At 38.0% G+C, this 23,948-nt stretch overlaps 1 protein-coding gene across 1 annotated transcript in view; it reads left to right on the forward strand.

Annotated features, from left to right (window-relative positions):
* aldh7a1 (aldehyde dehydrogenase 7 family member A1) overlaps positions 1-23,948 on the forward strand; it is a 34,509-nt gene that overhangs the window by 8,805 nt on the left and 1,756 nt on the right. Inside the window, exons 3-17 of the mRNA XM_003223020.4 lie at positions 763-828; positions 4,031-4,111; positions 4,221-4,344; positions 5,325-5,457; positions 7,236-7,280; positions 8,196-8,273; positions 9,419-9,516; positions 10,853-10,894; positions 12,240-12,334; positions 15,628-15,712; positions 17,431-17,537; positions 18,276-18,392; positions 20,329-20,426; positions 20,608-20,681; positions 22,882-22,957. Of these exons, the coding sequence (XP_003223068.2) occupies positions 763-828; positions 4,031-4,111; positions 4,221-4,344; positions 5,325-5,457; positions 7,236-7,280; positions 8,196-8,273; positions 9,419-9,516; positions 10,853-10,894; positions 12,240-12,334; positions 15,628-15,712; positions 17,431-17,537; positions 18,276-18,392; positions 20,329-20,426; positions 20,608-20,681; positions 22,882-22,957 (1,319 nt within the window). The remainder of the gene's footprint in view (positions 1-762; positions 829-4,030; positions 4,112-4,220; positions 4,345-5,324; positions 5,458-7,235; positions 7,281-8,195; positions 8,274-9,418; positions 9,517-10,852; positions 10,895-12,239; positions 12,335-15,627; positions 15,713-17,430; positions 17,538-18,275; positions 18,393-20,328; positions 20,427-20,607; positions 20,682-22,881; positions 22,958-23,948) is intronic.

Here is a 23,948-nt window from a genome sequence, read left to right on the forward strand (position 1 = left end):
GTACAAGCTTTCTAGATTTTTCAGATCTGTAATTCTCTGAATTCAAGTCTGCTAAGATTAGTGATTAATGAAATCCCCAGGACTGTATATGTATTCTGTTTAATGGGTTCTTTAAAAGTTTCAAGTGCTTGAGGTAGGATGTTATGAGAAACCAGTCTTGTTAAGGAACCCAGAATTACACGAAATCAAATGATTGTGCCAGAGATCTTACTATTGTTTTTCAGACAAGGGTCTTCCCTAACATTACCTGGAGATGTTAGAAGTCAGTCTTGAATGTCATAAGTACGTCTGGAAAACATTTGGCACCCTGTCTGTAGAAGGTTAACTGTTTGTGTTCTCACATGACATGTGCACACAAAATCCAGATTTGCTGGTACAGTAAAGTCTCACTTATCCAAGCTAAACGGGCCGGCAGAACCTTAGATAAGTGAATATCTTGGATAATAAGGAGGGATTAAGGAAAAGCCTATTAAACATCAAATTAGGTTATGATTTTACAAATTAAGCACCAAAACATCATGTTATACAACACATTTGACAGAAAATGTAGTTCAGTATGCAGTAATGTTATGTTGTAATTATTGTATTTACAAATTTAGCACCAAAATATATATTGAAAACATTGACTACAAAAATGCATTGGGTAATCGAGTCTTGGATAAGTGAGACTCTACTCTATATCACACTGATTAGATTATTTTGTCTTGTTGTGACCTTTAGATTTTATGATCAAATAATGATTATTATAATTTATTTTTGTAGGCAAGTTTGGAAGACTATGAAGAAACAGTAAAGAAAGCTCAAGAAGCTTGGCAAGTATGGGCAGAGGTGAGTAAAGTCACTTCATTATTTTTGAAGTGCCACCCATTTCCTGACCCCGAGAATTCTTCTATGAGCCACATTAAACTCCTTTTTCTTCAACCAAGCTGTTTCTGATCCTTTTCCTTTGACTCCGTCTATAATCTTAGAGGGAATGCTGCCTAACTGCTAGTCGATAACTTTAAATGTAAAAATGGTTTTGATAGAATGCAAAAAAGTCAATATTTTTTCAACTGAACTATGCTTCGTCGTTGAAGCCTTCAAAACTTTCAAACTTTCCATCAGCCATCATAAATTTACAGAGAAATAGAAAATAGGTTTATTTGAGTGTAGTGTTGTTCTCACATAGTTTCTTAAATCCAAGTTGCCAGACCTGATTCATGTGTATTTATTTTAAAGCTTCATTGTATTCAGTGGTGTTTGCTTCTGCATGGAACTTCAGTGAGTGTCCTGGAGACTTAGGAAATTTTCCCTTTTGTCATGCAGAGATACTTAATGTGCTATTTCATCTTGGAGGATATCGAATATCCTCCAATATCCTTTCATCTATCGAATGCAGAACTAATTATTCCTAAAGTATTTGAAAGATGACATCTGGGAGGAGAGTAAAGATTAGCATAAAACTACTCCTGGTTTAATTTACACACAATGTAGCAAAGATGTGCATATTTTTGAATTGTGCTTGTTACAACTCAGACTTCATGCTTCCATACTAAGGGTACATCTACATTATAGATTTAACACAGTTTGACATTACTTCAATTCCCATGGCTCAATACTGTGGAATCCCAGTTTGGTGAGGCACCAGCATTTGGCAGAGAAAGCTTTAAAACCTTGTTAAACTACAACTCCCATGATTCCATAGCGTTGATTTATAGAAGTTAAAGTGGTGTTAAATTGAATTAGTTCTTGTACTTGTGATTCATAATACTTTACTTCTACAGCTTGAAGATCCACTGAAACTAAGGTAGTGAAAATGAGATTTCATATTAGAGGGATCTAGTGGAATGGCTGAAGGCGGGGGGGGGGGGGGATGTTGTTTATTTGTTCAGTTGCTTCTGACTCTTTGTGTGACCTCATGGACCAGCCCACGCCAAATCTCCCTGTCAGTGGTCACCACCCTCCTTCAAGGTCAAGCCAGTCACTTCAAGGATACTATCCATCCATCTTGTCCTTGGTCGGCCCTCTTCCTTTTTCCTTCCATTTCCCCCAGCATCATTCTCTTCTCCAAGCTTTCCTGTCTTCTCATGTGGACAAAGTACTTCATCTTCAGAACAGGCAAATTTCAGTTTTGCTTTTTTTTTCATTTAATTTTTTCTCGTTTTGACTTGGGCTTTGAAAGGAAAATCCTGCCACTTGACCAAAGTAGATGTTGGAGAACCACACTATAGCTAATTGGCTTCCAGGTCATGATAGCTTTCTGTGTGGATGGGATTTTTGTTTTTACTTTGTACAAAGTGTCCCAGCATGTAGTGGTATTATTAGAATACAGGTTTAGTACCTCTTCAGAAATTATATCATTGGAGGCTTTGATCCCTCCCAGCTTGTAAAAGTTACTTTTAGGAGTACAGTTCCCAAAGTCCCTTGACATCATGGGCGTTGTATTCTAAAATGAACTTTTCCATCTTCTGTGATGTGCCTCCCACTATAAGGTAGGTCCCTGTGATACCTGCAACCATCTCATAAAATGGTTCTTTTAAAAGTCTCAACCACCCAGTTCCCAGGACATCCCCTATCTGCTTTTGTTGTTGAACAGCAAGTTAAATTTCATTTTCCCCTTTCTTGCTTGCTTTCACAGTTCTCCCTTTATGTCTTTTCCCTTGAAAGACTTGCATGACCCTATTGTCCCCTACTTGTCTTGTTGTTTCTTTGTGTTAGGGAAACTGGGTTTGAGTGATAGTGACATCAAACAATGATTGTTCAATAGAGTCCTTTTACTCTACAGTCCTGTCTGCGCTGATCATTTAATGTTGTTTGAAGCTGGCTTCAGACTGGTGGTCAGACTACAAACTCCCGCTAAAGCTTGTAAAAGAAAGCCTTTCATGCACATTCGTGCTCTGTGGTTTGTGTAATCACCATCCGGGCCACAAACCAGTTCCAGGATTTTCCATGTAATCTTCACAGTGAAACCACTTTTCTTCAGTATTGGTTTAAATCTGCTTCTTGCCGCTATTGCTGTCCAAACACATTTTTAAAAGGGACTTACATAAAAGGCATTAACATTTTTTGATTTCTGATGTGGGTCCTGGAAATGATCCACTACTGATAACAAGGGCCCGCTGTCTTTTAAAGAGATCTCTCTTCTCAGCCTTTCCTTCTAAAAATGGTATAAAGTACTGAAAACAAACACAATCCTTGTTGCTTCCCTTTTTGAAGACCTGTAGACATTTTTCATTTGATTTGTCTAAAATTTAGATAGATGTAATGGACCATCTGTATTGAATTTTAAGTGACAGGATAAACTGTTTCCAATTTAAGAAATTAAAATTTCATGATTGAAACAGAATGCATCATGCTTTAACTGTAGATTAGAACACTTTTTATAGCTTCCTAATATTACATTGCATGCATTTGGTTTGTTAAAAAACTATGGTATTCCTACATTGACTGCTCCAGTATTTTGTTCAAATCTTTTTTCTTATTTTTAGATTTCAGCAATCGACCCTTACCTCTTAATCCCTCCATAATTAACAATTGTAATAATATATCACATACTGTCATGTTTGTACATATTGTGCCAACACTCAGATTGATTGGTTAGAGGTCTTCAACATTCAGTTCCTGAATATACATTAAATATTGATAACTTCGTTGTTACAGAGTTGTCATTTTATATTTCTCCAGTTTCATATAGATATGATTTATTTTTTCTCCAGATATAGCTGTCTTATCTGTGAAATGAACAACTTTGGGCATTCTTCCAAGTACTTGCAATCTCCATTTTTGCAATTCCTACAAGAATTGCCAACAGTGTTTTATGCATTTCTCAATTCTCCTCAGCAAATGATGAAAAGATTGTACAGTTTCTTTTACAGTTAGTGTTTCTCCACGACTATTCAGTTACTTCATGCTGCAGATGCCTAACCCCTCATGCAAATATGTGACCAGTCACGTTATTGATAAAGTGTCAGTATCTTTTATTGTGTTTTAATGCAAAACACTGGGTTTCAAGACCGGGTTTCAAGAAGTATTTTTTCTCTCCATTGCATAGGTTCCTGCTCCCAAAAGAGGAGAAATAGTGAGACAGATTGGTGATGCCTTGAGACAGAAAATCAAAGTTCTTGGAAATTTGGTAAGTTTTTCTGCGGAAGCATGCACTGCTCCTGACTAAGTACAACAGTCATTATTAAAATTCTTCTAAATATGAACAGTACTATATACATGTCTTTTAATATCTTCAGGTGTCTTTGGAGATGGGAAAAATCACAGCTGAGAGTGTTGGTGAAGTACAGGAATATGTAGATGTCTGTGACTATGCTGTTGGCTTATCTCGAATTATTGGTGGGCCTGTCTTACCTTCAGAAAGTAAGTTTTATTTTAGTGTCGTCAAAGGCTTTCATGGCTGGAATCACAGGGTTCTTGTGTGTTTTCTGGGCTGTATGGCCATGTACTTCTGGAGCATGGCCATACAGCCCGGAAAACACACAACAACCTAGTTTTATTTTTGCTTTCATATAAATATACAGTTGGCTGTTCACTAGTTCTTTTCCTGCAAGGCAGGGGGTAGGAGTGGTTGGCCTTTGTGATGTCTTCCAACTATGATTCTAGGAATGTCGATAATGTTTTAGAAGGCATTTAACCTGAATTTTAAATGTTGCTGATATGGAAGAGACCATTGAATTAGGCCACCCTGTTGTGTTTGCTATGAATGTGTCCAGACTCTAATTACTGATTACATTATGACCTCCTTCTCATGTTGGAAACGACCCTGATTCACTAATCTGCAAATAATAAAACCCTATATTTTGACTATGCTTGGTCTGAAAGCAAACCATAGAATTCCATCAGAGGACTTAGAGGCCCACAAACACTTCCGTTGGCAGGGGAATATTTTTTGGATTGTGGGTAAGGGAATCCATTGATATTGAATCTGTGGATAATGGGACATACTGTATAAGAAACCCATTGGGTGACTTAGACTAATCATAGAATAATAGAGTTGGAAGAGACCACCACATTGGCCATCTAGTCCAATTCCCTGCCATTCAGGAAAAGCACAACCAAAGCACTCCTGACAGATGGCCATCCATTCTCTGTTTAAAAGCCTTCAAATAAGGAGCCTCCACCACACTCCAGGGCAGAGAGTTCCACTGCTGAAAAGCTCTTACAGTCAGGAAGTTCTTCCTAATGTTCAGGTAGAATCTCCTGCACAGTGTGCTCATAATGTTAAAATTAGATCCCATGTCATGGATGTGCCCTGAGCTCACCGAACAATGGGAAGGATAGATGAGAAGACAAAATATTCTTTGTTTGCCAACCCAAAATGACTTCTTATTTATTTTCAGGACCTGGACATGCCTTAATAGAGCAGTGGAATCCCCTGGGATTAGTTGGAGTCATCTCAGCATTTAACTTTCCTGTGGCCGTTTATGGCTGGAACAATGCAATTGCAATGATCTGTGGTAATGTTTGTCTCTGGTAAGAAAATATGTCTTGCATCATGATAAATCCTTTAAGTCAGTATATTACAGTATAGTACAGGGGTCCCCAAACTAAGGCCTGGGGGCCAGATGCAGCCCTTCAAGGTCATTTACCTGGCCCCCGCCCTCAGTTTTATAATATAATATTTTATATCATTTTAATAATATATTGTATATACATATAATATTGATAATATTATAATGTTATACAATATATTATTAATAATAATACCATATAATATTAATTATATGTTATACATTACATATAATATTAATTATATGTTATATATTACATATAATATTACAATATAGTTCAATATAGTAATACATAATGCTAATATTGTGCTATGCTAATAATATAATATATTGTATGTACATACAGCTGCTCTGAGTCCCCTTCAGGGTGAGAAGAGCAGGATATAAATGTAAAAAATAAATGTAGTAAATGAATAAATAAATAATTTTAGACTTAGGTTCTCCCAAAGTCTGAAATGACTTGAAGGCACACAACAACAACAATCCTAATTCACTTGACTTGGCCAGAAGCAGGCCCACACTTGCCATTGAAATCCTGATAGGTTTATGCTGGTTACAATTGTTTTCATTTTTAAATATTGTATTGTTCTTTCATTGTTGTTGTTTTGCACTACAAATAAGACATGTGCAGTGTGCATAGGAATTTGTTCATTTTTTTTTTCCAAATGATAATTCGGCCCCTCCACAGTCTGAAGGATTGTGGACCGGCCCTCTGCTTTAAAAGTTTGAGGACCTCTGCTTTAAGTCATAGCAGCTTCTAATTTCTGGTACTAATACTGTGGGTGCTTTCGGTGATATAAAGACGACTTATTTAATTTCCCGTTGAAGGTTATGACACACTGAATGTTCACTTCTTCCGTGGGTAACTTGGTTAAGTTTTGTGTTGGAATCCTATTGAGAATAGCATCACCTTTCTTCATCCAAACACTTCTTAAATATAACTGGGATAACATTCCTTCCCTCTTCCTTCCTATACAAAGAACTGGCATTCATAGAAGAGTGGTGTATTTCTCAGGGTAATGGTTTGAGCGCTCCTCTGACATGTATTTTTTCACTCTAGCATCTGAAGTATGGAAGCACTGATGCTACTGATGGAAAACACCAAAGGGTTACTGTTGCTGTCAGATGGCCACTATTGGATCACAAGGCAGATTGCGATCATTTTATACTCACAAATGCCTTACAGTGGAAAGATGGGAATGATTTGATGGATTTTGTTAACTGTGACTAAAGAGTGCAGTACTAAAACATTCTTTTACCTATGCAGCATGTAATTTAGATCCCTGGTGATCATTGTTCGGACACAGTTTTGAGTTTTAATCCTGTTGAAAATGGTATCAGTGTTTATTCATATAAGCTTGGCTTAGAAATACAGTTCTGGTTTGTACTCCTTTGGTTCAGGGTCTGCAATTATGGCCAGATGTTTTTGTGGTCTACCACTTTTTTTTTTTTTTTGCTGTGGCAAGGGATTATGGGAGATGCAGGTCAAAACCATTGGAAGGCAACACTGTCCTGGTACAGAGAATCAAATTAACAAGTTTGTGCATTTCTCTGCAGTCCTTGCACACCATGTGGAGCTGATAACATGGTTGTATTGAACTGTCTGTGAGTTCAGTATGTGTTATGTTCGTTTATGTTATTGTATAAATAAATAGTTTAAGTATCACACTTGTCCTTTTCAGGATTGTTTCTTAAGAATGGAAATAATAGTTTCCTTGTTTTTTCTTTTTCTTTCTGAAGGAAAGGTGCCCCCACAACATCTCTCACTAGTGTCGCTGTTACAAAGTGAGTTTTCATTTAACTGCTACCAGTAGTCATTAGAGCTTGTGCAGTCTTTCTTCTTTTCTTCTTTGTCCATGTTTTAAGAACTTGGCTGGGATAATGTTTGCTTCCTTTCTTTTCTCTGAGGAGTGTAACACATGAGATATGATTTACCATTTGCCTTGCAACTGCATCTTGAGCATATCTTATAATGTCTTGTGGCAAATTTCACATCAACTGCTTGGTTGGAGTAGCAGAGGTATACATGCCTGGGAATTTGCCAGGTGATCTGTCCCTCCATCATCTTTTTTTTCCTCCTTTTTATACAATTTTCGTTTTGTTCCGTCTCAGGCATGTAGTGATTGGGATATTTGGGAGAAGACAATCACAAGTTCACACATTCTTCTTGCCACTCATAATTGTCCTGTAGTAAAAAATTTCAACAGAGAGATTTTGTGTGTGTCTCCCATGTGACCTCATTTCACAAGAAGTGAATCATGATGTTTTGCAAATAATCATAACCAACCAAAGCAGTTTATGATGCAACAACATGCAAACACAACCTTCTGCTCCTTCAGTTGGAAGTGGGTGCCCTGGACCTCCAGGTGCCCCACTCAGAATGGCCAGCATTAAGTGTTTTGAGAATTGCTTGGAGGCCCTAGAAAATCCCTAGAGAGATCATCTTTTGTCTGATGCAGGTACGTGGTAAGCACAGATACAGGGGTCACATAGATAGATAATGTCTATTTTGCTCTGCTTAATTCTGGAAGATTCCTGTAGTAAAATAATTTCTTTAATTTTAGTCTTAAAAACTCAATCTACACTTCAGATGTGAAATTGAGAAGAAAAATCTCATTGACTTCATGCCTATTTACACTTTATTTTTAGCCAAGAACAAAATGGTTGTTTTTAATTAATCTTGTTTTGTTTCTTTTCTAGAATACTTGCCCAGGTTTTGGAAGCTAACAAATTGCCAGGTGCTATCTGTTCTCTAATATGTGGTGGAGCAGATATTGGGTATGTTATGACTTCAGAAATGATATGTACAAATCTTCTAACAGTGCTTTAAACTACTCCTTTGGCTGTGAACTGACTTTTTTCAGTCCAATAAATCCTTACTTGATGTTGCCTTAAAAGTGTGAGCTCCTTTACTAAATGGTAATCCTTTCTTTCAACGAGTCAAGATTGACAAGATAGTTCTGGACATCTGCACCATAGGGTTCAATGGGATTGCCTTCAAATTATAGGATTGCCATCTGAATTTATAGGTTCAAGTAAGACAACTAAGAAATGTAGTTATAATTAAGGGAAAATAAATACAGAGTCTCAAACCATTTCCACCATTAGTAAATTTTAATCTATTTTGGATATTTAAGAGCAGGTTCTGTTTGGCACATTAAATAAAAGCCTTTGCCTTCTATCAACTGTAATATTTCATTTTTTAACCAGAAAACGTGTCTTTATTTTGCTATAACAATAGACATCTACATATTTGGGTCAAGGTTACAGTTATTATTGCTAGTACATTTGAAACTTTGATGCGATCTTAACTTCCATGACTTCATCCCCTGCTCTCTTGAAATGTGGGCTATTCCAATTACAGTAAAGTCTCGCTTATCCAACATAAACGGGCCGGCAGAACACTGGATAAACAAAAATATTGGATAATAAGGAGGGATTAAGGAAAAACCTATTAAATGTTACGATTTTACAAATTAAGCACCAAAACATCATGTTTTACAACAAATCGACAGAAAAAAAGCAGTTCAATACATGGTAATGTTATGTAGTAATTACTGTATTTACGAATTTAGCACCAAAACATTGCAATGGTATTGAAAACATTGACTACAAAAACATTGATTACTAATAGGCAGTCTGCGTTGGATAATACAGAACGTTGGATGAGTGAAGGTTGGATAAGTGAGACTCTACTGTATTTATAATACATACTTTTAAAAAAGTGTTTCATTTATCCAAGCAGGTAGCAGTATGGTACAGCTGAAATGTTCCATGTGAACAGAATATTAAGTATATTATTAGCATGGGAAGAATAGATTTTAAAAAGTAAATAACAGGACTCTGTTCCCATGGTGCTTTTCTCTTGTTCAGCTTGATTGACAACTGACTAGCTTGCAATATTTCTGTCTTGTCTTATACAGCACAGCAATGGCGAAGGATGAAAGAATTGATTTGCTATCCTTCACGGGTAGCACAAATGTGGGCAAGCAAGTGGCCCTTAAGGTTCAAGAAAGGTTTGGTAAGTGAACTATCGTGCCCCAGTCTGTCTCTTTCCCTTTTCACCCCTCTACTCTGTTGTTAAAGAACAAGTGAGGCTGGAGGAGAGATGGGCACATAGATATCTTCCTTTGCTTAAATGTAAGTCAACAGATGTTTGCTTGAGTTACTATCCAAGCCCATATTACCACTAATCCTTCGCTTCTCAGAGCGCCTGACTTTGTAGAAAAGTCAGGGTGAGGGTGGATTTGTACTTGAGCTGGTCTTTTGCAAAAAGTATCAGCAGTGCTCTCCTATTCTTGCTTCTTTCAAAAGGTTCAAGGGGAAAGGAGGTTACGACTATCCCAACATACATTCATAAGTGAGGGAATCCTTCCATCCCATGGAAGAAAGGTTCATGCTCCCCTTTATGTATTTGTACTATTGACTCACTGCCTTGCTTTTCTCCCAGCAGTGTCTCAAGAAAGCTCATAAGAAGATCAAAATCAAATAGATACAGATAGGAACCAGAAAAGTTATAACATAAAATAAAACTAAATAAATTCCAGTATTTAAAAGCACTTTAAAAAGAGTACAGCTCCTTTCTCATCACCCAGTAAAGTGTTCGTTGCCAGCCTGCATGAAAAGGTTGCCGGTGCAAGGGCCCCAGGAAGGGGGGAGGGGGGCTAAACGAGACTTCCTTGCCAGAAGATTGGGAATAGCCCCTGGAAAGGCCCCTCTCTTATTGTATTGAGCCTTTACAAAAGCCCACCAGCTGTTTCTTTTTACTTTCTTTTGAAAAAAATCAAATGAAAAGAGAGAGAATGGAGAATAATGGAGTTAAGCTTTCAGAGATGACACTGGCATCCTCTGCTACAAAAATTGTCTCCTTCCTGAATAGAATACAAAGGAATCCTCTAATCTCTGAGGAAAAAGAACATTCTAGGATACATTTTCATGATTCTCAGTCCCTCTCATTAGATCCATGGTGAGATCAAATGCCACTGCTGCATGTATCTACTGGATTTTTTTTAAAAAAATGCTAATTTTATTTAGCCATATTTTACAATATAAAAAAGGTTTTGGGGGGGGGGATCTGTTATGGAACAAATCTGAGGTCATATTTGGATTTAGAAGTGCAAATTTTTATAAAATCAGGATACATTTTAAAAAGAATGCTGATTTTATGTTGTGTACCCAGTTTTGTAGGCCTATGTTGTTATTGTGTAAGCAGCTTTCATTTTTTGGAATTTCCCTTTCTATATGGTCCTGATGAAATCATGAAGGCTGTTGGAAGTGGGAGTGTGGGTGAAGAGTGTTATCATAGTTAATAACAAATTTGGTTAGTATTTACCTGTCTTTTTTCTGTGCTTTAATAGGAAGATTTCTGCTGGAGCTTGGAGGAAACAATGCTATAATTGGTAATGAATGCTGCTATTGCAATATAAATCTGATGTTTTTAGTTGTTCATCTTTTTCTTTTTTTTCAATCTGGAAAAGTTACCATACTTTGTATCTTGGTTCTTATATTTGCTGTGAAGAATAGAAGCCAGAAGTTGCTCTGTTGTTTGCTCTAGTTCTAGATAAACATGAGAACTGAGGAGTATCTGGAATGTTGTTGGAGTTGGCCTTGTGGAAATAAATTATATTACTCTGAAAAATGTAAAATTTCTATTAGGGTTAGCCTAATTTTAAATTGCAGTTGTTCTTTCTGTTTTGGTATAGAAGAGTTTCTCTTCTATGTCCAAATTATACCCTGCCATAGTATGAGGGTTGAGTGAAAAGTAATGCCTCCACCTCCGTAACTTCTCAACAGATGGCAGTACTGGTATGCAGTAGGTACTGGCTTGTTGAGTACTCTCCTCTACAGTTCCATTTGGCAGGAAGCCTTAGCATTGAACGGTTGTGTTGTTAAAGTGTGAAGTATGGAACCCTGCGCAGACGGTCGGTCAATGCGACTTAAGCAACGTGCAGTCATTGAATTCTTGACAGCAGAAGGTGTCACCCCAAAGGAGATTCATCAGAGAATGCAAGCTGTTTATAGTGATTGTGTTGATGTGAATCCTGTGCGTCGTTGGACAAGTAAGTTTAAAGATGTTGAGGTGGGAACATCTGACTTGCATGAAAAACAAAGAGTTGGACGTCCTGTGACAGCAACCACCAGGTTTCACAAGCAAAAGGTTGACAGATTGATTCAGGACGATCATCGTATCACTCAGAAATTTCAAGTATAATCAGCATTTCATAAGAACGTGTGGGTCACATTATTACTTTGCTTGGCCATCGAAAGATCTGTGCACGATGGGTACTCTGAGATGCTGGTTGCGGAAACAGTGTCGACTTCTTCCGTGACAGCTTCAGAAAACTTGTCCATCGTTGGCAGAAATGTATCCAATTGTCTGGTGATTATGTGGAAAAGTGAATAGTGGTAGTTAAAGAGCACATTCTAAGGATTATTTCTGCGTTTGATTTATTAAAATATTCCCATCCAAACCCAAGTAATGAAGGTGGAGGCATTACTTTTCATTCAACCCTCGTATATAATCTGCTGAGAGTTGGGTAACTTTGTCTGTATCAAAAGAGCACTCCACACTCAGGGACTATGTCTTACCCTTGTCTGTAAATGTCTTTTAATGTATTCAAGGTCTGCCAATTTTCCCTTTCCCCGTAATGCTTCTTGATTAATCCTTAACCTTATTAAAATCATCTATTTTATACAAGTTGCATCTTTCCTGCTATTGATTTGTTTCTCCTGAATCTTTTGTAGTTTTTGAAGATGCTGACCTGGACCTGGTCATTCCATCTTCTCTGTTTGCAGCCGTGGGGACGGCAGGCCAGCGGTGCACGTCAACAAGAAGGCTGGTCAGTCAATGTTATCAATTCCATTTATCTCTTTATTGTGTTGTCTAAGGCTTTCATGGCCGAAATCACAGGGTTGCTGTGAGTTTTCCAGGCTGTATTGCCATGTTCCAGAAACATTCTCTCCTGACACTTCGCCTGCATCTATGGCAGGCATCCTCAAAGGTTGTGAGTTCTGTTGGAAACTAGGTAAGTGGGGTTTAAATATCTCTGGAACAATGTCCAGGGTGGAAGAAAGAACTTTGAGGCAAGTGTGAATGTTGCAGTTGGCCACTTTGATTAGCAGATTTTGTTCATTTTGTTCATTCTTATGGTTTCCTCCTTTCAGTTGAAATTGTCCACATACTTGTGGATTTCCATGGCTTCTCTGACTTCTCTGGACCATTCTAACAACTACCATGTCAGACTACACAGAGAAGCCATTGAAATCCACAAGCAAAAATCTGGCTACCAGTTTTAAAACGCTCGAAAATCAGGACACAAATAAAGAACAATATTCAAAAAAGCAGGGGAATTCCAGACATGAAATAATCAGGGCCAGCTAACACCTCCCAACAAATTACCTTCCCCAGGCAATAAACAGACAGACCTTGAAGCTGCAAGGCTATTCAGTGTTAATGTAGCTGGCCAATTGCAACATTCACACTTGCCTCCAACAGACAAGAATTCTTTCTCTCACTCTGAACTTATTTCACAGATATATATGCCCCACTTGCCTAGTTTCCAACAGATCTCACGAACTCTGAAGATGCCTACCATAGATGCAGGTAAAACGTCAGGAGAGAATGCTTCTGGAACATGGACATATAGCCCGGAAAACTCACAGCAACCCAGTATCCCTTTATTGTATAGTATGTCTTCAGATGATAGTCAGCGCTGTAATACTTCCATGCATCTGGTGTCTGTATTAGTCCTGGGCAGAATTTGGAAGAGTTATTTTTTAAAAACTGCTATGTAACTCCCAGAACAAGCCAACAAGATTTTTCAAAGCTTTAGTGTTGTAGGAACACCTCTAGCTCCTCTCAGCTGTACACACAACACAGTACCTGACTGAGGACATAGGATGTATCACTCGTTCTTTATTGAAAAAAACTGTCTCTCATTTTTCATGTGTTTCATTTTATGTCATGTTGGTAGAACAGAAGGGAGTGATGGAACCTAAAGTGTGCTGCTGCTTCAGTCATTTCCAAGGCAGTGTAGCAGAACAGGTTCCCAGTTAAAACTTAAGTATTTGCTTTGGAGTCTTTTATCTGCTCTTGTAGTCTGTTGAAGTGTGCGGAAGCCTCTTTTCTTCTCATGGGTCAGTACCTTCTACGAGCCTCTTTTTGTTAATTTTACTTCGATGAGAGTATTAGTCTCATGGGAGTACATTATTTTAACAATTTTAAAGCATAGCCCTTATCTGGAATTTCAAAATCCAAAATATTTCAGAATTGTCCACACTAGTGGCTGGGATAGTAACATCTTTGTTCTACACTGACTTTGCTTCATGCACAAAATTATTTAAAATATTGTGTGTGGACAATTTATACACTAAGTATATAAATTGTATTCCAGAATTCAAAAAAAAAATCCAAAACATCTGACCCCATTTTGGATAAAGGATACTCAACCTATTTGTTTCTTAGGAGTTAATGTATGTAACATTTATTAAGTTAACAGGTCATATAATATAGCAGAACTAATTGATAAAAAGGTAAAGGTTTCCCCTTGACATTAAGTCTAGTCATGTCCGACTCTGGGGGTTGATAGTCATTTCCATTTCTAAATGAAGAGCCAGCATTGTCTGTAGATGCCTCCTAGGTCATGTGGCCGGCATGACAGCATGGAGCGCTGCTACCTTCCCGCTGAAGTGGTACCTATTGATCTACTCACATTTGCATGTTTTCGAGCTGCTATGTTGGCAGAAGCTGGGGCTAACAATGGGAGCTCGCCCTGTCTGAAGATTCGAACCGCCAATCTTCCGATCAGCAAGTTCTGTATAGCAGTTTAAGTCCCTTCACCACTGCAGCCCCTAGCTTATTGATAGGTTATAATCAGAAAAATTGAAATCAACTTTATGATATGTTCCCTCTTCCTTGATTAGTTGAATATATGTGTGTGTATTAAAGCAATTTACAAAAAAATGCATTTCAAAATATAAATTTGGATTTGCTTATAAAATTGTCCTGGTTCCTAAGAAATATAGAAAAAATTATTATGAATAGGCATTTTATTTAAAGATATAAAATCAAGTAGGTACAATTCAGAGAATTATTTCAGATCCTAGTGGCATCAAAACACTTAAGTGGGTTATGCCCCATGGGATCCAGAAGGTGTCAGGCATTCCAAAATTGTTTGTTTATCATATTTTATCTTTCTTGTTTTCTGAAGAAAAGGCGCTTGAGGCAGCTAACACCATAAAAAAACAAATTAAACAGAAGAATAATTATAATCATCACTAAAACCAATTGAATAACAAAACCATTAAGCCCAATAAGCACCAAAACAGTTCCAAAGTCTGTCGAGATGTATTTTTCACCCTTTCTCTGGATTGTGTACAGTGACACTTTTCTTTATTTTGCCTTTTAATTTAAGTCTGCAGTATATTGTATGCTCTTGTATTAATTATTTGAGTTTGAGTCTTACTGGTTTAGACCTGGTTTCAGATCTTAAACCAATCGTGCTTTAAAGGAGGACGCTTGTATGGGAAGATCATTGGGTTCTGGATCCTTTTATTTCACCAACAAATATTTTGTTTTTCCTGTTGCATTTCTTCAAGTAGTTTCTGACTTACAGTGAACCTATCACAGTATCTGACAGCCATATCTTGAACTCACACTCCACAAATGGCATGGTCATGGCTTGAGGATGGCTGACTTGGCAAGATTTGTTCAAAGCAGTTTATCATTGTGAGTTTGAGAAGATCTGAAAAGATCACCCAATCGATTTCCATGCCAAGCAGAGATTTGAACCCGAGTCTTCTAGAGTCTAGCCCAACGCTCAAGCCACTGCATCTCACTGGCTCTCAATTTGAACGTTTTAGGCTTTGCTGAAGTTCTTCTGCCTACTGCTCTTTAAAAAACCTAATTTTATACTGCGAGAGCAGAAGTGTTTTCTACTTTCTATAATAGACTGTAGCGGAGAATAAAACATGTAGTTCCTTTCATATGTGGAGAGAGGCTGTTTGTCACAATTTTACTTTATTAGTGTGTGAATAACAGGAAAAGAATAGTACTTCAGCTGACTTTAGAAGATGCCAGGGTTGAAGTTTGCACTTTAAAGACTGATTACTAACAGTATGCTTTTCTTCTTAGTTTTTGCATGAAAGCATTCACGATGAAGTGGTGTCAAGACTGGCTAAAGCATATTTGCAGGTCCGCATTGGAGATCCATTAGACGGTAAGAGCTTTTCTTTGTGGAAAGTGTGTGGTCCTTTGATAACACTATGTAACAAAATTTGAAAAAAAATCTGTTCCTGGTTTGAAAGTGTTAATTCCTGTTTAATTGTGTGGTATTTACTTTGAAAGGAGTTGTTATATTCCAGAAACTTCATTTTTTGTGGTTGACATCTGATATCTGGACCCACTGTTCAATTTCAATCAGTTTTGAAACACTTAGGGGAATGGTATTTGACTACTAGGTGCTTTCAAAATGCCTTGGACAAAAAATGAATATGCAGATGCAACCACCAGTTGGCAAGGAGGTGCCTCCTATTTCAGCAATGTGCGACTACCAAAGACTCAGAGAGGTGACCTTTTACTTTTTCCCCCTCTTATTCACTTCAGATGGTAGCGTAACTTAGTTTAGAATATATGCGACAGAGGTTTGGATGTTGAAAGAACAATAACAAGTTTATTCAGGCACAGAGCTTAGTGGTTTCAATGTAGTTTCTCACTTATAGTTACACTTTCTTCAACAGTTGCAATAATAACATCTGATGGATTCCCCCTCAAAGGAATTTCTTCTTCCCTTGAGCAGTTCTAACCTTTTTCTTCTCTTACAACCGATGCTATCAACTGATCACTTTGGATCTAACTGGGATTGCTTCCCCTTACCACTCAGACTCTACGAATAAACCCAAACAAGTCACTTGACTTGCTTAATATGACACAACTAGAGATCTGAGCTTCCCTGGTTTCCCTAACTTGGAACCAGTCTATTCCCTGTGACACTCAGATCACAGACTGAGATTTGAACTTTCCTGGTTTCCCTAAACCTGGAACCAGTCTATTCCCTGTGACTCTCAGATCACAGACTGAGTTTCTTTTTAAACTCTGCTCTTTTTCTCCAAACGGCGGTTGGCTCCGCCCTTGTTACTATGGCAACCTGCTTCAGAATGCTGAGCTGGCTGCCATCCCCCACGCACTGGTAACTCTAATACTTACCCATTCCAAACATATACCTATAATTAAACATAATATCTGTAAACCAAAATTCATACTTCACTACAGCAGAGTAGTCTCAACATAGGTACATTACATCTATAAGATGTGTCTCTTTACTAAAAGCTACTGCTGATGGTAATCAATGCGAGGGACTAAATAATATTAATACAAGTGGGTTAGGAGAAATCAAAAAGAACACATAGATTCACCATGTAATGCCTGTTTTTGAATATAGACAATCCATGATGCATTTTCAAGTATATTGTAGGGCCCAAAAAGAACAGAACCTGGAAAAGTTTATTTTGGGAATCCACAATACTTAGAATTCCTTAGACACCATAGTCAGAACTCTGTGCTAGAAATCTGGAACATATTGTCCGAATTTTTTTTTCCAGGGTCTGTTAAACTTACCTAGCTAGAGTGAGACTTGCCTTCCTAAGTCATAGTCTCCAAGTTATTTTGATGCATAAGGCAGAGAATTTTGCAAGTGACTTCCCTTATCTTTAGCAAGAAGAAAGCAAAGAAGTCAGATATTGATATGAAAATAATCGTGTCATGCTAGGAAACATGAGCCAATAGGAGCTGTGGCCCTCCTTTCATGTTTGTGGGGTTTTCATAGGTGTGTAACCGTCCACTGGAAACAGAATGCTTTGATCTTGTCCAGCAGGACTCTTAGAGGGAGAGGAATGTTTTTAAAGATTCTGTTCAAATTTGCTTTTCTCCCCTTCTCAGCTAACACCCTGTATGGTCCTCTTCATACAAAGCAAGCAGTACAGATGTTTGTTGATACAGTGGAACTTGCCAAACAACAAGGTGGCTCCGTGGTCTATGGTGGGAAGGTAATTATTCTCATTTCTACTATTCTGCAGAATTAAAGCTGTGATCATAAGAAGAAGAGCTTGCTAATTAAGCAGTGCTGTTTTGCTCCCTAGGATGATTGTAAAAAAAATCCCTCTGACTAGATGTACATTCATGCCGCTGCTGTCATCATAAGCTCAGGATATTCTTTTAGCCTAACATTAATTTCACATAGTTTACATCTTTACACCTACTTTGGTTGAGCATTCTGCATGCTTGGTGCAGTATGTACTTTCTTTCCACCTCAGCTAGTCTTAACAGGAAGGTGGAAATGATTTGAACACTTAAAATATGATTGTCATAGTAATGGGATATGTTACACAGTATTCTCAAAGGGAAGCTGAAATAAGTCAATCTGTTCAGAATCTGGTATCAAAAATAGGTATCACCAGAGGGTTCCTTGTCCATAAAAGACAAGCCTTCAAGCACATATAAACATGGACTGACCTTTTGGAGGACCACATTCATACAAATGTGGGTGTCATGATCATTATCTAGCTATCATGCTTAGAGTCAGAATTTTCCAGCTATGCATTCATCTTTCTATCCTGTTAATGCACCAGCTGAAAGGAATTCGATGAAAGGTTGGGTTTGATTTCTGGCAGCTTTCTTTTTATCAACCAAGACAGGGAATCGCGCTTCTCCGGAAAACATATTTTTATACAGAACCTGACTTGTTGAAACTAATGACTGCTCTTCATTGGTTCATCTCATTCAAGGTTCTAGACCGTCCTGGAAACTATGTTGAACCTGCCATCGTGACCGGTCTTCCACATAATGCGACTGTTGTGCAGACAGAGACATTTGCTCCTATTCTGTATGTGTTAAAATTTAAGGTAAACAAATTTCCAGGTGAACTGTTAGGAGGTATGGTAATAGACACTCCTTTGAGTGCTATATTAAAATGTTCATTTTATGTTTCTAAACACTGAGGCATAATAAAAAGATGGAAATGATTGAAATAATAAATGATGAAATGTTGACAGTGCTGAAGTGGGGGCAGAGAACCAATACAGTTTCACAAGTCACTTTGCACTTGGAAATAGTGGCTTCATTCCAGCTGTTAGTCCCATCATTGGAATTGTCAATGGAGTTTCAGTAAGTATTCAATGGGTCTATTCTATAAAAGCAATATACTATATTTATATTCCGTTTTATCTTCTCGGAGGGACATGGAGTGGATTACAGTATACACATACAAGGCATACATTCAGTGCCTTTTTACACAATGAACAACGACATATAATATACAGGCAAGGTAAAGGCCTTTCCCTTTTCATCTTCGGCATTTGGAAGCGATGCTCAACTCCGGCCATGGGGAGGTTCTCTTGTTCCATTTTTCCATGCCGAGGAGACTGTTGTCCGAAGACATCTCGAGTCGTGTTGCCAACATGTCTGCATGAGGTGCCCTTTTACCTTCCTGCCGAGGCAGTGCCTATTGATCTACTCGCATTGCATGCTTTCAAACTGCTAGGTTGGCAGAAGCTAGGGCTGACAGTCGGGAGCTCACCCTGACAACCGGCTTTGAAATGCCAACCCTTTGGTCAGCTGCTTTTCCTGCAGCCAGCAGTTTAACCCGCTGTGTTACCGCGGCCCCAGTTGAGAATAATAGTTGAGAGTAATAGTTTTGGATAATGTTTAATGCTTTGAGTAGAAAAACTTTGGTTGAAGAATGTTTGCATTACAGTGGGATTTCATGTCTTTTATGTTCTCTGTGTTTAAGTAGAACCTCAGTAGCCAAGTGATGATGATATTAATGTACTCTATTACAAATCTAGGCCAGTGTTTTCTGAAGTTTGGACACATAGGGCACCATGAGTTTCCTCTCTAGATCAAAATTTATTGGTACACTGTAATCAACACAACCTACAAAGAGGCATAGTAAGTTCCTGGGATAATCTACCAGAATCCACTTTGCAACTGATGGCAGACCAATTGATTGATTGATAAGGACTTCTGGCATTGCATTCTTGCCCTTTGTTTATGAATGGGACTGAACCTTTGGGACAAGGTACCCATTCATTAACCGTAGCAGGGACTGCACCAGGAAATCCTGATTTTTGTTTAGATATCTTTAATTTCTGGAAACTAGAATGACAAAAATCTTTCTTCTGATCATTGCTAAATGAATATCTCAACAACTGTAGGCAAGAAGTTTCTTGGCTAAGAGCTTGACACATATGTCACTTGTCTCAAGTGTCTCAGATTGCTTTTCTCCCTTTCATTGCTTGAATGTCCACATTTTAAAATACTTGCCAAACTTAGATGGAAATCCTGTCTCATAAACTGCTCCATATGTACCTAGCTTCATTTTTGGCTGAAGGCATTCATTGGTAGGGTTTCTTCATGATTTTTAAAATCTAACATTTTGTGTGTTGTTTTTATACTTTGCATATGAGCAATTACTAACAGAAGAAATGCTTTCTATGCTTTAACTAAGCAAAAATGTAGAGATGATAACTTAAATATTATTCTGCTATTTGCCTTATAGTGGCTTTGGTACTGTAGGGCTGTGAGGGCCCTGATCTCCTGATTGCCTCTCTTGGCCACTGGTCCTGACTTGGCAGAGGATAGCGGATGCATCATTTGAATATTATAAATAACTGACATCTGAATATATTAATAATATAACATATTGATGGTTTGATTTTAAGATGTCTGATGTACATTGATACACCCAAGTTAGGAATCTGTGCCTCACCCATTCTTATTTTTTGGGGCACATTCAACCTTCATTTCACATAGTTTTGACTTTTCTGTGTTTATTTCCAGACAGAAGATGAAGCCTTTGCCTGGAACAATGAAGTCAAACAAGGCCTGTCTAGCAGCATCTTTACCAAGGATTTGGGCAGAATATTCCGGTGGCTTGGGTACGGTTCTTGCTTATTTTTTGGAATAGGGAGCAAATGCAAATCCACTTAAAACATCTTAGATAACCTTTTACATGCTAGGTGAATGTTAATTCCCCCCTCCCTATTAAATTGTTGGAGTTTTGTTCTTTGAAAAATAGCCATCTCTGATTTGGTGGTCACTTTTTTTCTATCTTCCTAGGCCTAAAGGATCAGACTGTGGTATTGTAAATGTGAATATTCCAACTAGTGGGGCTGAAATCGGAGGTGCCTTTGGTATGTTGACATCTTGCACTAAATATAATTTTCACTATTTCAGACATAAGTATATCTAAATCTCCTTGGTAGAGGTGACACTTGACAAATGACATGAGTCGTATGTGCTTTGGTACCATTCCATTCTCCAAACAATACTCCAGGGGCCAAAAATATGTTTTCCATGATTTAAAAACAGTTGAGTTCTAAACCTGCCTCCATTTAGAATTAAGAACTTAGCAAGGTATTAACACTTCATTACATTTTCAAAAAATCAATTTGAAATGAAAAGTATTTGAACATGGGATGGTGTCTTACTACAGTTTTAATTATACAGTTGTAAAAGGTAAAGGTAAAGGTTTTCCCCTGACGTTAAGTCCAGTCATGTCTGACTCTGGGGGTTGGTGCTCATCTCCATTTCTAAGCCGAAGCGCCAGCGTTGTCCGTAGACACCTCAAAGGTCATGTGGCCGGCATGACTGCATGGAGTGCCGTTACCTTCCCGCCGGAGCGGTACCTATTGATCTACTCACATTGGCATGTTTTCGAACTGCTAGGTTGGCAGGAGCTGGAGCTAACAGTGGCCGTTCACTCCGCTCCCGGGGTTTGAACCTGGGACCTTTCAGTCTCCAGCTCAGTGCTTTAACGCACTTTGCCACCGGGGCTCCTACAAGTTGTAATAACTAGAAATATCTATGTTGCCTGGCCAAGATATTTTAGATGACTGAATGTATAAAGCAGCAAAGCAGATGTCAGTTGGCTGGGCTCTTCATGTATGCAGTAGATTGGAGTGCCCCACCCTGTCTGTTCTTTTCACATTGCAATTAAGTAATATTTTAATATCTAAGCCTCCATTTAAGTTGCCTTATTTCTTCCCACACTCACACTATTAAAGTTTACCCAGAGGGTCATATTACCTCTGTGCAAATACCTATGCCATGTCACTTGATTGCCTCCTATGTTTTGACTGCATTCATGCAGCTCCATTTTAGTTCTTTGGCCCAGTCTTCATAGAGTTATCTAAATAGCTGCCCTAGAATCTAAGGAGGACCTTACTAGATCAGACCAAAAACTTATCTAATCCAGCAATGCCTTCTTGTGATGAGCAGCAGTGCCCACAAGCAGGGCAAGAGTTCAAGAGTGAGTCCTTCCTCCACAATTAGTACTGCCTCTCAGCCTGGAAATGGCTTAAATCCATCATAATTACTGATAACCTTGTTCTCATCCTAGCCGCATCTCCATTTATATAGTCATTTTTTGACTTGGCTATTGTTAAATCTTGTGGTAATAAATTTCACAGCATAATAATGTGTTGCATGAAACAGTGCTTTTAAAAATCTCTCCTGAATGTTCCCCCTTCAATTTTAGTAGGCAAAACTGAGTTCTATGAGAGAGTGAAATATCAGTGTCTGCTTTTCCCACATTTTGCATAATTTTATATGTCTCTGTCACTTTCCTTATCTCTTTCCTTTTTTCCCCTATGCAAAAATCTTCAGATCTATAACCTTTGTACAAAGGGGAGCTCCTCTAGTCATTTTAGGATTTTAATTGTCTCTCTTTTTGCATTTAAAAAAAAAAACTATACTCCACATTGAATTCTGCAGTTGTACTATGGGCTGTAGGACTGAATCGCAGTTTAGTGCCATTAGAACAGGCATGTGTGCACTCTATTTTTGGCATTGCCAGGAAAGGGATTACAAAAACACCTGGGAACATTTTGCATATCAGAAACCATTGTATAAACTAGGAGTCATGAAACTGACTTGGATTGACCATAGTTTAGGGTTTGGACAACACACTAAATTGTGGTTAGTCTGAAAGGGAAACAGACATTTCTAGCTTTTTCCACAGATGTGTCAGGGATGTTGGAGGCACATCTGAAATATGCTATGGCTTGTCCCCATAATGATAACCAATGAGTTAGCATCATGTGCAAACTAGTTGAGTAGAGTACACAAAATACACACAGCGTGTATGCTCCCAGCCTTGACTCTCCTTCTGTAATAACTTCCTCACACCGTGATTTGTTTTAATGATTTGCTATCATGATTGGTATAAACAGAGATGACTTATTTTTGTTAGAAGAAAGTTAGGATTGCCCACTCTTGGAGGCGAAATGAGTATAATCTTTCTAGTCTGTTTCACTTAAGCTGCTTTGAAACATATCTAGTAAGGTACTTTCTCGTTTGCATCTGTAATTTGTGTTTGACTTTCCTGTCAAGGTGGCAATAAACACACTGGTGGAGGAAGGGAGTCTGGGAGTGATTCGTGGAAGCAGTATATGAGAAGATCCACTTGGTAAGGTTTTTGGAGTTCTGCTCATTTAAACATATTCTAAATTTCCCTGTTCATTTTAAAAATTAGAGCTGCACAGAAAATCAATAAAATTTGGAACCATGACATATGTAAGAAGTGAGTTTAACTCATCCCTTGGACTCTGTGGTCCTGGTAAAAATCCCTCTGAACTGCTTTTTGCCCCATGAAGTGGCTATTGATGCTGATTTCTTTCTAGCTCCCTTCTCCTAGGTGCTATTTTAAAGGTAAAGTATGTGTGTGTGTGCGTATTTTTAATAGGTTTCCCCTAATGTGTTGATTCAGGACTTTAATCAGTTTTTCTACTCACAAGATCATTGCTAGTGATCTGTACGTATTATAATTTGCATAGTTGATGATTAATTCAAATAAAACAATATCCAAGTTCAGTGTAGATTATGGTCAGCTGATCAAGTATGATGTTCTTTATGTAACCTATTATTGCAGTATAAAACTCAAAACACTAGGGGAGTGGCTCTTTCTATATACCTTATATGTATAAGTCTAGATATTTTATCCCTAAAAATCTGGATTGACTTATTTAGGGATCAGTGTAAATACTGTACCTTAATTCTTTTGAAAAAGGAGCCATTCCCTTCTCTGAATACAGTGATGAAAGGCAAGAGCTTAGTCCATCACAGGAGAACCTAAAAGAAGCTCCTCAATGGCATAGCCTTTAATAATAATAATAATAAGAACTTTATTTGTATCCCGCCCCATCTCCCCGAAGAGACTCGGGCAGCTTATATGGCAACGCAATGCAAGTGAAATACATAAAGTATACACAGAATTTAACCAAAAACAATAAAACACCAAGTGACAACATTGACAACAACATTTGCAACAGGGGTAACATAGAACACATAAATTAAAATAACAATAAAACACAAGAATATATCTTAGTTAAAACAACTATACAAACCAACGTCAAACCAAGCCTCTGACCTTTTTGAATGCCTTGGAAGGAAATGACAGC

This window comes from Anolis carolinensis, chromosome 2 (assembly GCF_035594765.1).
Source record: "Anolis carolinensis isolate JA03-04 chromosome 2, rAnoCar3.1.pri, whole genome shotgun sequence".
Taxonomy (NCBI): domain Eukaryota; kingdom Metazoa; phylum Chordata; class Lepidosauria; order Squamata; family Dactyloidae; genus Anolis; species Anolis carolinensis.